The following is a 13,370-nucleotide window of genomic DNA, read 5'->3' as shown; positions in this document are numbered from 1 at the left end:
CAAAGAATTTAATAACTGATTTTTAACTGGCACTACTGGGAAAGTACAAGTGTCTAAGGATTCTTCAGTAAGAGAAAAGGAAATAGTATGATCAACTTCTACAATCAGCAGAATTCAACAAGTTTATAAATACAAAAACCTTTGTATAATCGGGGTTCTAATGTGGAACTCCTACAACAAACAGTAAGTGCAACTCCTACCACCTTGAAACACATCATTTCTTCCTTTCTTTAAAGTCCACCTGCATGCACCTTACATCTTGAACAAAGCTTCTATGATTTTATCTCTACCATGTGCAAAAAAGCATTTGCATTAATTCAAATTCTAGATACTTATTTTCAAAATTTCTGATTTGTAGGAATTATCTCATCAAACATAAAATGAAATCTTTACCAGTGTTCTGATTAGTCATTTCTGAGGACAAACTTTGGAGTCCAAAGGAAGACATGCAGCCAACCTCTTTTTGCTAATAAGAATTTAAAAGAAAAAGACTGTTTAGATAAAATCAACCAAGCCACCTGATAAACATAAAAGTCTTTTCTGTTGAACTATATGTACAGTCTGAGATTATTAGATGCATTTTTTCCCCTGACATGGTCAAGCAAAAGAAGGCAATATGACTAAGTAGCAAACACTCCCCACTGCAGCAGACAGGCTGAACTCTGAAGGGCAAATTGCAGTCAGTACAAAGTGCAAAATAAATGGGAAACCCTCATGGCTTTAGATTCAAATTTTGTTCACTCAGATGAGAACTTGGAAATCTTTTCTAGAATTTATGTGTGCATTTAGTTTACCAGCATACAGGTGAAACAGAACCATTACTTGGGCCACACACAGCTTTACTGGAAAGAACAATCACTGATGAAGCAGCAATGCTGATTGTTCCAAAAATCAAATGTTCAACAAATTTGAAATTTTATCTTCTTCTCAAACCCTTAAAACTGAAAGGCTGAAGTCACAAGCATACAGTAAAGCAGAATAAAAAATGAAGAGTTCTACAAATGGTATTTAGAAAGAGTGGAAAAAGTAAGTTCAACAGGGGGAAACTTTTCCTCAAGACTTTTGTTTTCCCTTTCTGGGATAAGAAATGTTTTGAGTTTTGGAGTATGCCTATTTTCATGCACAATTATGCATCCCACATAGCAACTTATAGGGGTTTTGTCACCTACAGGATTTGGAAAAACAAGAACAGGAAATATGGTTCCTTCTGTGGCCAAATCCCTCAGGAAAAGACCACCAAGCTGAACTTTGAGAAGGGAAGACTTTCTGCGAGGAAGGGATTCTGCCAAGACCTTTACACCTGGAATATAAATACATAAAATTATTTTGTTTCTTTTAGTACAGCATACATTTTATTTAAATTTTACAAATAAAAAATACTGTCCAATAAACAAGTATTTTTGAAGTCTTTATATATGTTTATTTCTACTAAAAATTTAATGTGGAAATTTGTAATATAGTACTATGATTGTGAGACAGCTCTCATCTTTTTTAAGAAAGAACAGAAATGGGCTTAGTACCTGAAAACTCCAGCTGCATAAAAGCAGTCTCTTCAGAATGCAACACCTTTTTCTTCCTATGCAAGAGAGTGAAAGAGCCACCCTGCAGCTGTAGATTTAATTTAGCAAAAACATGATCTCTTTTGGTAAAGGTATTCATGCTGGAAGCATCTGCAGCAGGATCAAAAAATTCATCCGTGCCTAATAAAAAAAAAAAACCAACACATGAAATACATTAAGTTTCTGGAGGGCTACTGAAGAACTGAAGTTCCTATGAATATGAAAATAAAGATTTCTCTAGCTCTGGGGGGAAAAAATAGAAACTAAATTTAGAGCAGATAGACCTTTTTTCTTTTTAAAAAAAGAATATTCCATTAAATTCTTCTATTTCAATCAAGATAAGGCAAGTCTGAATTTACAAAGACCCCAAAACCCAGTACTACTCCCATTACACACAGTGACATGACCCACACATACACTTGTACAGAAGAAGTCCCAAAGCCTTTGCCATACAGGACAGCAACAGTGAAAGCAAATTCCCTGTATTGCTCTGGAAATAAGCAGGTACCCAGGCACTGACACACTGCCCAGGTTGGCCAGCTTCAGGCAGGCTCTGCTGCCTGGGTACATCAGCTGGCAGAGAATCCTTTAACTGTACAAGCCCAGAGCTTTTTCTGCCCACCTGGAGCAGGTATCAAACCATGGGAGCAAACCCTGTGTTTTCATACCTAGTATGTCTTCTGGATTCCACTGTTCCTTGGGGTCTGGCAGCAGCCCTTCAAAAGGTTCCCCTTCATATGTCTGCTGAGCATATCCATACCAGCCTCCCCAGCCAGGGAACCAGGACTGCAGGTACTGCAGCATCCCAGAGCTGCTGTGATGGGTGGCTTCTGCTGGAGAGGAACCTCCAATGGAATCAGGCAAGGGCTCTTTAACACTCTGTTTGAACATTCAAGACATACATGTTATTGCTGCTGAGTGAAACAGTATCACCAGTGTACAAAAAACACCACAATAAAAACACAATTTCATCTCCTATTTACTCAGCAGACCAGCAGTGATATTCTCAATCAATACTCAGCCTAGAGGAGAGCAGCAGCAAAGAAGTAACAAACATATCATCACTTAACATCATATTCATATAAAAATATGCATGTGATTATGCACATATGTCACCATTTAAATCTTAGTCTAGAAACACTAAACCAAAGAAGTCATTTGACAGCATAAAATACAGCTCTACATTTTAGCATGTGTATTTGCAAGAGATTATGTTGTGTTGTTAAGGAAATTAGTCCATATTTAATGAAGTGTGTTCCCCAAGCTATTTCCGTGAGGCTCACTTCTGTCACTTCTGTTTATTTTGGGAAAATATTCACTACAGGCCTTCATTTCCACTCTCTGTTTTTAAGATGGAGAGTGGAATTGATTTTCTGACCCTGTAGACTGTGATTTTCCACATGAACAAATTCAGAACCCAGCTGAGGTGGGGAAATACCTGAAAGAGAAGTGGCCAAAGCTCTACCTCTACACTGATTCATGGATGGCAGCCAGTGCTCTGTGGGGATGGCTGGAGAGGTGGAAAGAGGCCAGTTGGCAGCATAGAGGAAAACCAAATTGGGTTTTCCTGACCTAGGAATTCTGGCAAGGATCCTGCTGTGGAACATCATCATATGGCAAGACAAGATTTCACTGTGCAAGTGACACAACAGCAAAAACTGCAGTAACTGAGCATTTCTGCAATTTTAGCATTAATGTCACACTTTTAAATCAACGAAAATACATGTTCAGGCTCTCCAGCAGAACAATACCTTAGATAATCACTTAAAGATTCCAAATATTACCCTGTACAGAGAATGTTCTCACCTCAGCTAAATCATGAAATTTATTATGGACTATCTCATACAGAACCTTCAACTCCTCATAAGTCAGCTCATCCTCAATACGATGCATTTCTGCCTGGAAAGACAAAAAAGGTAAAGTATCTGCATTAAAGGAGTACAGTATCTTGTTCACAAACATGCCAAGTACCTCTGCACTGATTTAGGGACTTGTAGAGAAAATTAAGATGGCATTAATGATCATATCCAAGTGCCTCAGCACATGAAAATTAATTAAAGTCATGTAGGCAATTGTAACATTATATATTCCCCTGAATTATAAATAAAGCTTATTAGCATTGCAAAATACACTCTTTTAGCACTGTAAAAAAATTCACAACTGTATCCTCCTATTAAAAATAAGAAGCAAGATTTGCAGCACAAAAATTAAACCAGGGAAAATAAATTGCTTTAAGAGAATGCCTTAGCTTAGCCAGGAGCAAAAAAAGCTTCTGTCTTGAGTAAAGAAGGTGGAAGAAATGAACTGGGTAAATTAGGACAATGTAGTATTCATAGTCAGTAACTCAGACATGTTGTCTTCTTTGTACTGATTAACAAGTTGTTTGAGGGAACTGATGATTCACCCAAGTCTAAAAAATCTATCATGAAACAACAAAGCAGAAGAGATTTTTCTAGTCCACTGCCATTACCCTTGTTACATTTCACAGCTCTGTTGAACACAATGTGTGCTCTAGGAGACCTGGCTTTGCCAAGTACTATAAAATTTTTCTGTACATTAAGATACTCCTACAGTTCATACTCAAATAACAAAAGTAAGGGTTACATACAACTTAAAAGTATCAATAGAATTCCTTTAATCCTTTAATACAGGTGTGGTACAAGGTGGCCTGAACTGATTGGAAGAAAAAAAGTCCCAATATACCTAAAGATAAAAAGCAGCTAATTATAGTTCATGGGTTTTTTCTTTCTGAAGTAGGTCATAGGTTCATTATTAGGGGCACTAAATTCTTCATCCTCAAATAAACTTGGCAAAACAAAACTAATAAACAACCCCAACTGTCAAATAGCCACAATTTCCCCCAATTCTCTACCCAAGCATATGGGCAGACACATTTCTGGTACTTAAATACCTTTTGGATCTACAGAGAATATGAGTTAAGAAAGCATTTTACCAACTGTCACAGGCATTCTACAGCAGTTAATGCTATTTTTAGTGAACACTGCTTACAGATCAAAAACCAGACAGCTTTTTGCAGTGCAAAACAAAAACACATAAACCCTGCATCTCACACATCTCCCACAAGCCCAGGTCTCATCATTAAAATCTCAGCTGCAGTCAGCAGACAGTTCAGTGAAAACGGCCTGCAGGACAACTGAAGATGTTTCTTAACTCATCCAGATTTTAAACATGAAAAGATGAAACAAACCAAGTGTAATATCATTAACCATCACTCTAGAAGAAGCTCAAGTCTAAATACCTGGTCTGCAGCAGACAGTGGTTCCCCCTTCAGCTTGCTGTAGTACATGTCTGTGTAGGACACGGCGTCCCGGGCCCGATGCAGTGCAAATGCCCAGGTGGAACGCTGCCTCTGCTCCCTGATCTCCCAAAGATTTGCATTCAGGGCAAAGATCCACCATTCCCGGCAGCTGAAACAATTTTCAGTTACTGTAGTACCAGTATTGCATGAAAAAAACCGAAGGCAAGTGCATGTGCAATGGTGAAAGGTGCAGGAGACTGAGCGGAAGCAGCGGGCCAGCAGCCAGGAGAAGCAGCAGCACTGGAGCCAGCACAGATGGGCTGGTCCTACAGACTGTACAGGACAGGGCTCCCCAAGGCCCTCCCACTCCACCGGGATTTAGTCCAGCTGCCACACAGCAGGCGCTGACAACAAAATTAGAGTTACACAGACTGGACTGAAAGCCTCAGGTAAGGATAATTTTACATTTAAATTACATCTGAATATTTTTAACTGATTTCTGAGGTAGGGAAGCAAACATGAAACCTGAATCTGTAGCATTTGATTATTATGCAGGGTTTTGTATTTCTCTCATTCTAGTTTTTCTAATATAGCTGACAACACCACACATGGAGATGTACTTACTTTTCTGTTACTGTAACCTTTGGTTTCCACTTCCTGTATTTAAGCTGTCGCTCCTTTCTATCCAGTTCCTTTAAAAATTCTATGATCTGCTGATACTGCATCTTTTAACAAAACAACACACAGATCAGTGAGGTGGTACTGGAGTGTTTTCCCAAGAAAAGAGGAGAGGAAAAAACCCAGCCAAAAACCCAGCCACAGGTTTGGTTTACTGGCAGCAATGGCCTGTACACAGTGCAGAATTAAATTAATGTTAATTCACAATTTTGTTCCCCAGTATGACATATCTTCTCCCAGCCACTAGTAGTTCATGTGTGACATTCTATTTATGGCTTTATTTACAAATACACAGAATGAAATCTTCCATATCAGGTTATCATCAACAGCTGCTTTTGTACATTGTACAGACCAACCACCCCCAAACGTGCACCCTTCCTATTACTACAATAAACAGACAACAATTTAATTCTTTTTTCAGTAATTCATTTCAGTAAAATAAATAAGTAATTTTGAATGCTTGACTCTAGAACAACTTATTCAATATATCTCTTTGAGCTGCCTCTAAAACAAAATCTTTCCAAGAGTATTAATGTTCAGAGTAATTATTATTAATAATTATTAATGCAGAGAGTATTTATGCTACTACCACAGCATTTAAATTGTCACAAACACTGGCACAGTTTTATGATACCTGTTCCAGTTACTGGCAGGTAAAAGATTGGTATTTACCTGGGAAAGCTTCAGGGGTATTGTCTCCAGCTGAATGTCACATTCCAGCCGTGGAGTATGCCGGGATCTCAAAGGCTCCTTAGAACAATTTCTCTTGAGAAGAGCAGAAGTGCAGACAGGCTCCATGATGTAATTGTGATCACGACTTTCCATACTTCTATCCATTGCTTCCTGGGGGTTACAAACAAATTACTCTCTAAGAAGCAAGTGTGCAAGTGTCATTAGGATGCACTGGCTTCATGTACTAGAATGTACTTTATTAGCAGGCCAGTCCATTGGGAGAAAATTTCTTGAACATGTTCTCTCTTCAAAAGTAAAACAAGCTATTTCATAGCACAGTCTTTGTGGGTTGCACACATATCTTATTAGTAAAGCATGAAACCATAGACTTCTTTTGCTCTTAAAAGACCAGATCCAATAAATTCTACATCAATCAGGTCTGTAGTACAGAAAGGAGACTAACAACAACCTCTCTTTCATATGCAAAACCTCTTTCATGTACCTGTAGCTGACCAGGAGGCAGGTCACCCAGTAAAGTGCAACTGGTATCCCAATAAACACTGAAATCAGCAACCTCCATCTGTTTTTTCCGCATCAGCTTCTCCACCTGCAGCAGAAGAAGTGGAGTAAAGTGAAGATCACACAGCACGTGCCATGTAGTTTTTAGTTCTACATACCCAATAAAAAACATGAAATGCACAAAGCCAATTTATTACAACAACCAAAACATTTCTAAAATGGTGTATGTTTTTTGAATATCGGCTAGCACTCATAAAATGCAGCGTCATTTCTGAGCTGCTCTTGTACACACAAGTTGCACTTACTGGTTCAAACACTGCATTTTGCATTGAGACATTTTTGATGCAGATGCCAAATGCAAACGGCTGCGAGGGATTTGTGACACCATCCTCAAACCTCAAATGCACATCCTGGATTTTTAACTAGACAGAAAAAAAAACATTACTAGAGATATACTATTTACATCATTATAGCAGACAGCAGTATTTTCACTAATGCTGGAAAAATTCAATACTTAATTTCTGCAATTTTTCAACAAATTTCTACTAGCTATTTACCCTAATAGAAACCCTATTCCTCATTTCTGATTTGTACTCCCTGCTTCTACCTTCTCCCCAGATACCAGCAGTCCCTGCCCTTTTCCCAATAAATGAGTCACTTTCACAACACACTGTACTTTTTTTTGCTATCCTACAATTATTCTCCATTTTAAAGGCAAATGTGTAACTGCCAAGCACTCAAAAGCAAAGACTTACTTCAATGTTTTCTACAATTCTTGTGACTACAGATGCAGTAACTGAGTACCAGTAGGACTCCCCTTTCTGTTGTTGTTCTTTCTGAAAGAGGAAACAGGGATAAACATTACTAACCACTGTAACACCTGGAAAGATGATATACTTTGTTACAATGAAATCACTGTTTACAGGGAGAAAGAAAAACTAAACAAGTTACCTTAAGATATTTATGGATCTCAGACATATGTGGGACATAATGGTGAGGGGTGGTGGGACAGAAACTGCACTATGTCAGCATGTGGAAATCAAATTCTAACCCCATTTCCAGTGCACTTTCTCTGTCTCTTTTAAGGAGACTTAAATGCAATCCATCCACCACAGAGGTTTCTTCATCACGAAACACAAGTGTGACTCACCTTCCATTTTTCTTCAAGTGCCAGCAGAAGGGCTTTCTTGTGTTCTCTTTCTTGCAACTTTTCCCTTTCCTCATCAAATTCTTCTCTTTTTTCTGGTGCACCAATTAAGTGCAGTTTTGAGACAGATATCACCCATGGATCCACATGTGGACGATAAAAAGGGATCTGTAGTGTTATTTTGCCAATGAAACCTGAATAAACAAAACAGAAACACTATCAGATTCCTGTGAAAGCTTACTTTATCAACCTTGAAAATCCCTAAAGAAAAATGGTATAAGAAACAAACAAGCTAAAACAGAAATAACCTAAAAATCAGGCCACCTCATTTGTTCAAGCCTCTGACTCACAGGTCCTCTAAAACATGCAATATTTCCTGTTTAGAAAATATTTGTCCTGCACACACAAGCAAAATACAAACCTGCCTTTACTTCAAATGGTAATTCCAGCTCCTTTAAGGCATCTTTTTTTAGTGGCAAGTTTTCCAATTCAACAGCACCTATACAAAGCAGAAGAAAAAGACAAGTCTGCTAAACAAAACCATGTTAAGGAAAGCCAACTTGAACACTGTAAGCCTAAAACAACTGGAATTGGTCTTTTAAAAAATTAAATGGGATTTAATAAGAACAGCCAACCTATCACTTCAGGGTGTGTTAAGATCACAATGGTTACTTAATACACTTGCTAATTTTCCAATGTCATGTGCTCAAACTATTTCATGATGCCATCCAGAAGCAATCACCTGTGGGGTTTTAGAACTGAACTTTGTTGTAGCCACAGACAAAACCTCTCCCTATTGTCTTTTGTATTTTCAAAAGAGATACTTATTTTCTTAGTATTGTGACAAGCACACACAGAAAAGCCTTGGAGTATTACAAAACATTCTCACCGGAAGCAGCAGATAACAGCAGCAAAGGGTGAACAGAAAGCATTGATTTGAGGACTCTGTACAAAGTACAAAACTCGTGGATGCAGCATGACACAAACCAGAGTACAGGGGAGCACCCATGAGCACTAAAAGGTAAGAGGCTGCAGGACACTTCCTGCCATGGTCCCTAGACAGGCAAGTTACTGAACAGTATCAAGAAAAAATGACATAAATTTAACATGCTCAGGTAGCTAAGCATATCTTTGAAAATTTTATGTAAATTGATATAAGAGTATTGATAAAGAGCAAAGAATATAAGATCATTTACTGTTCATTATAAAGTCCCAGTACCAAACTCTGTATTAGAAGGGTTTATATAGATATTAAGCACAATATTAAGTGATTATTTCTATTCCAACTTCCAGCTGTCACAAAAAACTAACACTTTTCTAAATCACAATATGAAAACAGTACAGAAGATAGCACAGAGCCTCCCTCACCCTTTAGAAGTGCCACTGAAAGCTGGTCTGTGTTCAAGTTATTGACATATTTGCCCAGGTAGGTGTTCAGGACCCAGGCTACCAATCCTTCCAACATGACTGTCCTAGAAGAAGAAAACTAATGCTTTTCTGTCATTTTTTGGATTTCTCTTCCATAATTAGTCTCAGTCTGAAAGAAAAAAAAAAGAAAATTATTGTCTGAAATATACACACTCAGCAGAGCTGACATCACTGTCACTTCAGTTCTTACTGTGATCTATCTAAAGAGAAGTAAAAGCACTAAGGTTAATTTCTATCTTAAAAAAGCTTTATCCTATGCCCTTTAAGTGTCAAATCAGCTTCCTAGAGAAATTTGCACATAAAGTTCACCTTTCCATCCTTTTTCTAACCAAAACATTACTTCTTGATGCAATAATCAACACAGCAAATCCACAATCCTCCTCCAGAAAAGGAAAGGACAAAACTCCACGTTGATCTGAAGTTTGCACTGGCCTCCTTGACCTCTGCAGCCAACATTTTCACCATGCTGGCTTTGGCAGCCTGCTCTGAAGTAACAGCCTGAAGCCTTCTGTATTTTTGTAGAATTCTTACACGACATCTGTGAAGCAACTCACCCTACTCAAACCCCTTTTTGGGAGAGCGTGTGTGTGGGCAGTAATCAGATACAGGCCCCAAAAATAGCTCATCAACAGTTACTGCAACAGGTTTTCAAAGTGGCAGCAGAGATAATTGCACTGGAGAGGGAAAAAGCGACATCAGAGAAGCACCACTGGTCACACTCCAGAACATTTCCTTCCACTCTTCTCCAGTCACTTCTGTTTCACTTCTGTGGCAATCAGGGGATTAAAATCCCAAAGTCCCTGTTCAGCTTTTTAACCACTGAATTACAAAACTACTCATAGCTCTTGCAAGGGTGGGGTGAAGCCTGGTACAGTAGGGAAAAAAGCATGCAGGCCATTCCTTGAGATTAGAATGGAATAAATGTCTTGGCTTTGTGTTTAAAAAACTCTCCCAATCCCATATACCTACCTAAACCCCTGAATTCTACAGAGCAGAAAAAGCAAGATACATCCTTTGTTTACAGCTGACGACAGAAAGAAACAATAGCTTCAAGAGTCACATTTTAAACTTTAAATTAAGATTTAGAGTTTTCTCATTATGAGATTTGCTTGATTTTAGGCAGCCCCATTTAAACTTTTATTTCTTTCTTAAAAAGTCAGTGAAAATATTTAACTAATAGTTAAATTAAATAACCAGAACTAAGCAATCAATGAAAGGCTTTTTCTAAAGGCTGAAAGTGAAACTGTGTGTCCTGAGGAATGGAACAGAAAACAGCACAGGCAAGTTCGATTCAACTCAGTCACATGACTTCTTATAAAACATGTTTTAACAGTTTTGCCTTTGTAAATTTCTCAACAATTTTCAAAAACAATGCTATTGCTCCACATAATAAAGACTAAGCATTTGTGCTCTTGGGCCACCAGCTTACATGATAGGTTTTTATTCCAATAAAAGTGACAAGAAACACAAGATTAAACAAAAGTATCTACAGTCATCTTTGTTATGCTGTCATTAAAAAAAAAAATAAATAAAGTCAATAAAAGAAGGAATCTACAGGCATTTGGAACCAAAGGAAAGACCTTGAAGAAACATTTAAGCACAGCAGAGTTCAGCATCCCAGTGACTGAAATCCTCTGGTGCATGAACCATGCCTGAACTCACCCTAAGAACTACAAATGAAGTACATCACATCCTTAACCTAAACTCATGGGACATAACTAACCACATACAAATCTTTCAAATGTTTTAAGGCTTTTATATTTTTAACTCTCCAATTCACTGCTGTGCCCTGGGAAGAAAAATAAGGCTTTTTTTTTTCTATGACAATGTTTTAATTTCCTTAACGCACACAAGGACAAGAACTGTCAGGGTGAGAAGCAAAGCCCAAAGCAGGCCCTGGCTCACAGCGAAAGAAGGATGCAATTTTCCGCAGGGGGGCACAGAGCAGGCCCTGGAGCGCCGGGGCCGGGGCAGCGATCGGATGGGCGGGGGGCTCTTCCAGCGCCCCGTCACCCAAAACCGGGAGGGCAGGAGCCTCCGGGACAGCTGAGACACGGGGTATCGGCAGCAGAGATCTGCGGGCTCGCACCGCGTGCCGGGGAGGAAGCGAAAGGTCACCTTGCCCGGCGGAGCGGGAGGGACCCCGCGGGAGCCCCGGGGAGCGTGAGGCGGAGAGCGGCCCGTGCCGGGCGGGGAGGCCCTGGGGGACCCCCAGGCCCCGCCGCGGGGCTGAGCCCCCCGCGCCCGGCGCAGCGCTCCGCGCCCCGCGGCGGGCGCGGGCACCGGGACGCACCGCGGACGCCCCTCGCCCACCCGCCCCGGGGCGGGGCGGGGCGCCGCGAGGGGCGTGCGGCAGGGAGGGGCCCCTCGGGCCGGACCCGAGGAGCGGGAGCGGCGGCTGACGCAGGAGGGAAAGGCAGCGGGGCCGGGGGTGCCCCGAGTTCCCTCCCCCGTACCCCCTCGGGGCCACCTCGGGAGCCCCCCGGGAGCCCCGGACTCACCTGCGCTGCGCTGCGGGCGGGGGGCGGCGGGCGCGCGCCGGGCGGTCGCGGGGGTGCGCCCGAGTGCGGGAGCGCCGAGCGATCGATGGGGCGGCGGCACCGCCCCCTGCAGGCGGGGCCTGGTAACGCCCCTGGGCTGGGCCCGAACCGGGGCCTCCGCGCCGCCCTCACGGAAACGGGCTGAAACTGGGCGGGTTTGGGGTCTGAACACGCCCTCACGGAAACGGTCTGAAACAGGGCGGGTTTGGGGTCGGAACACGCCCTCATGGAAAGTGGCTGAAACAGGGCGGGTTTGGGGTCGGAACACGCCCTCACGGAAACGGGCTGAAACAGGGCGGGTTTGGGGTCGGAACACGCCCTCACGGAAACGGACTGAAACAGGGCGGGTTTGGGGTGTGAACACGCCCTCACGGAAACGGACTGAAACAGGGCGGGTTTGGGGTGTGAACACGCCCTCACGGAAATGGGCTCAAACAGGGCGGGTTTGGGGTCTGAAACCGCCCTCACGGAAATGGGCTCAAACAGGGCGGGTTTGGGGTCTGAAATCGCCCTCACGGAAATAGGCTCGAACAGGGTGGCTTTGGGATCTGAACATGGTCGTGGCCTCCGCGCCGCCTTCACGGAAATGGGCTCAAACAGGGCGGGTTTGGAGTCCGAACATGCCCTCACGGAGATGGGCTCAAACAGGGCGGATTTGGGGTCTGAACACGCCCTCACGGAAACGGGCTCGAACAGGGCGGATTTGGAATCGGAACACACCCGAGGCTTCTGTACCGCCCTCACGGAATGGGCTCAAACAGGGCGGGTTTGGGGTCCGAACATGCCCATGGCCTCCGCGCCGCCCTCACAGAAATGGGCTCCAACAGGGCAGGTTTGAAGTCTGAACATGCCCTCACAGAAATGGGCTCAAACAGGGCGGGTTTGGGGTCCGAACATGCCCTCACAGAAACGGGCTCAAACAGGGCCGGTTTGGAGTCCTAACGTGCCCGTGGCCTCCGCGCCGCCCTCACAGAAATGGGCTCAAAGAGGTTCGAAGTGCTGTGAAAAAATTATGTTCTTGCCTAAATCTGTAGTAGTTTTAATGTGCCCATTTTCAAAGTCTTTCCTGAAAAATAACTTCAAGTGTAAGTTTAATAGAGATTTGCAAAAAGCTTCTTCATAGTAGAACTACAGACCTGTTAGTCAGTTCCAGAAATAATTACAGCATATATAATACCATAGCTTTTGCGGAAGTTTAAAATTTGTATTTTTAGAATCTGAATACTCCTTTGTAGCAATGTCATTCCAAAAGATCCTTTTCCATCTCAGGCCTCAGAAATAACCACAGTGTTTGTCTTGAGATAGATTAGGACAGTTCAGTGGAAGTGCAGGGATGACATAGCCCAGCAGTGTTTTTATGGCATGGGACAAGGGTTATGTGTCACTGTATGACTTCACTCCCAAGGGATTCAGACTGTATTGCAGGTTCTGGTTGAACACGGCCACCACAATTGACAGTTAAGTCCACCAATGTAAAATATAATCATGGGAAGTGGGTTCCTAAATATTGGCTTCCAAACCATTTCATTCAAGGAGAACCTCTACTAATTTTCTGTAAGAGGTGGTTG

The 13,370-nt window shown here is 41.9% G+C and overlaps 1 protein-coding gene across 5 annotated transcripts in view; it reads right to left on the bottom strand.

The window, feature by feature from the left end:
• VPS13D (vacuolar protein sorting 13 homolog D) overlaps positions 1–11,816 on the bottom strand; it is a 102,003-nt gene extending 90,187 nt beyond the window's left edge. For all 5 annotated transcript variants that reach the window (XR_014616693.1, XM_084220363.1, XM_084220366.1 and 2 more), the window contains exons 1-15: positions 11,764–11,816; positions 9,203–9,371; positions 8,256–8,333; positions 7,838–8,028; positions 7,443–7,523; positions 6,993–7,109; positions 6,671–6,775; positions 6,169–6,339; positions 5,443–5,543; positions 4,819–4,987; positions 3,366–3,458; positions 2,228–2,438; positions 1,521–1,700; positions 1,170–1,300; positions 394–466 (exon numbers count right to left, since the gene is read on the bottom strand). Coding sequence is in view for 4 of the 5 variants with exons in the window: in XM_084220363.1 (XP_084076489.1) it covers positions 394–466; positions 1,170–1,300; positions 1,521–1,700; positions 2,228–2,438; positions 3,366–3,458; positions 4,819–4,987; positions 5,443–5,543; positions 6,169–6,339; positions 6,671–6,775; positions 6,993–7,109; positions 7,443–7,523; positions 7,838–8,028; positions 8,256–8,333; positions 9,203–9,299 (1,798 nt within the window). In the remaining variant the exon portion in view is untranslated. The remainder of the gene's footprint in view (positions 1–393; positions 467–1,169; positions 1,301–1,520; positions 1,701–2,227; positions 2,439–3,365; positions 3,459–4,818; positions 4,988–5,442; positions 5,544–6,168; positions 6,340–6,670; positions 6,776–6,992; positions 7,110–7,442; positions 7,524–7,837; positions 8,029–8,255; positions 8,334–9,202; positions 9,372–11,763) is intronic.
• Positions 11,817–13,370: the final 1,554 nt, after the last annotated feature.

Source organism: Fringilla coelebs (assembly GCF_963513975.1).
Source record: "Fringilla coelebs genome assembly, chromosome: 22".
Taxonomy (NCBI): domain Eukaryota; kingdom Metazoa; phylum Chordata; class Aves; order Passeriformes; family Fringillidae; genus Fringilla; species Fringilla coelebs.
The sequence above is the reverse complement of the archived record's forward strand: the minus strand, read 5'-3'. Positions and strand labels throughout refer to the sequence as shown.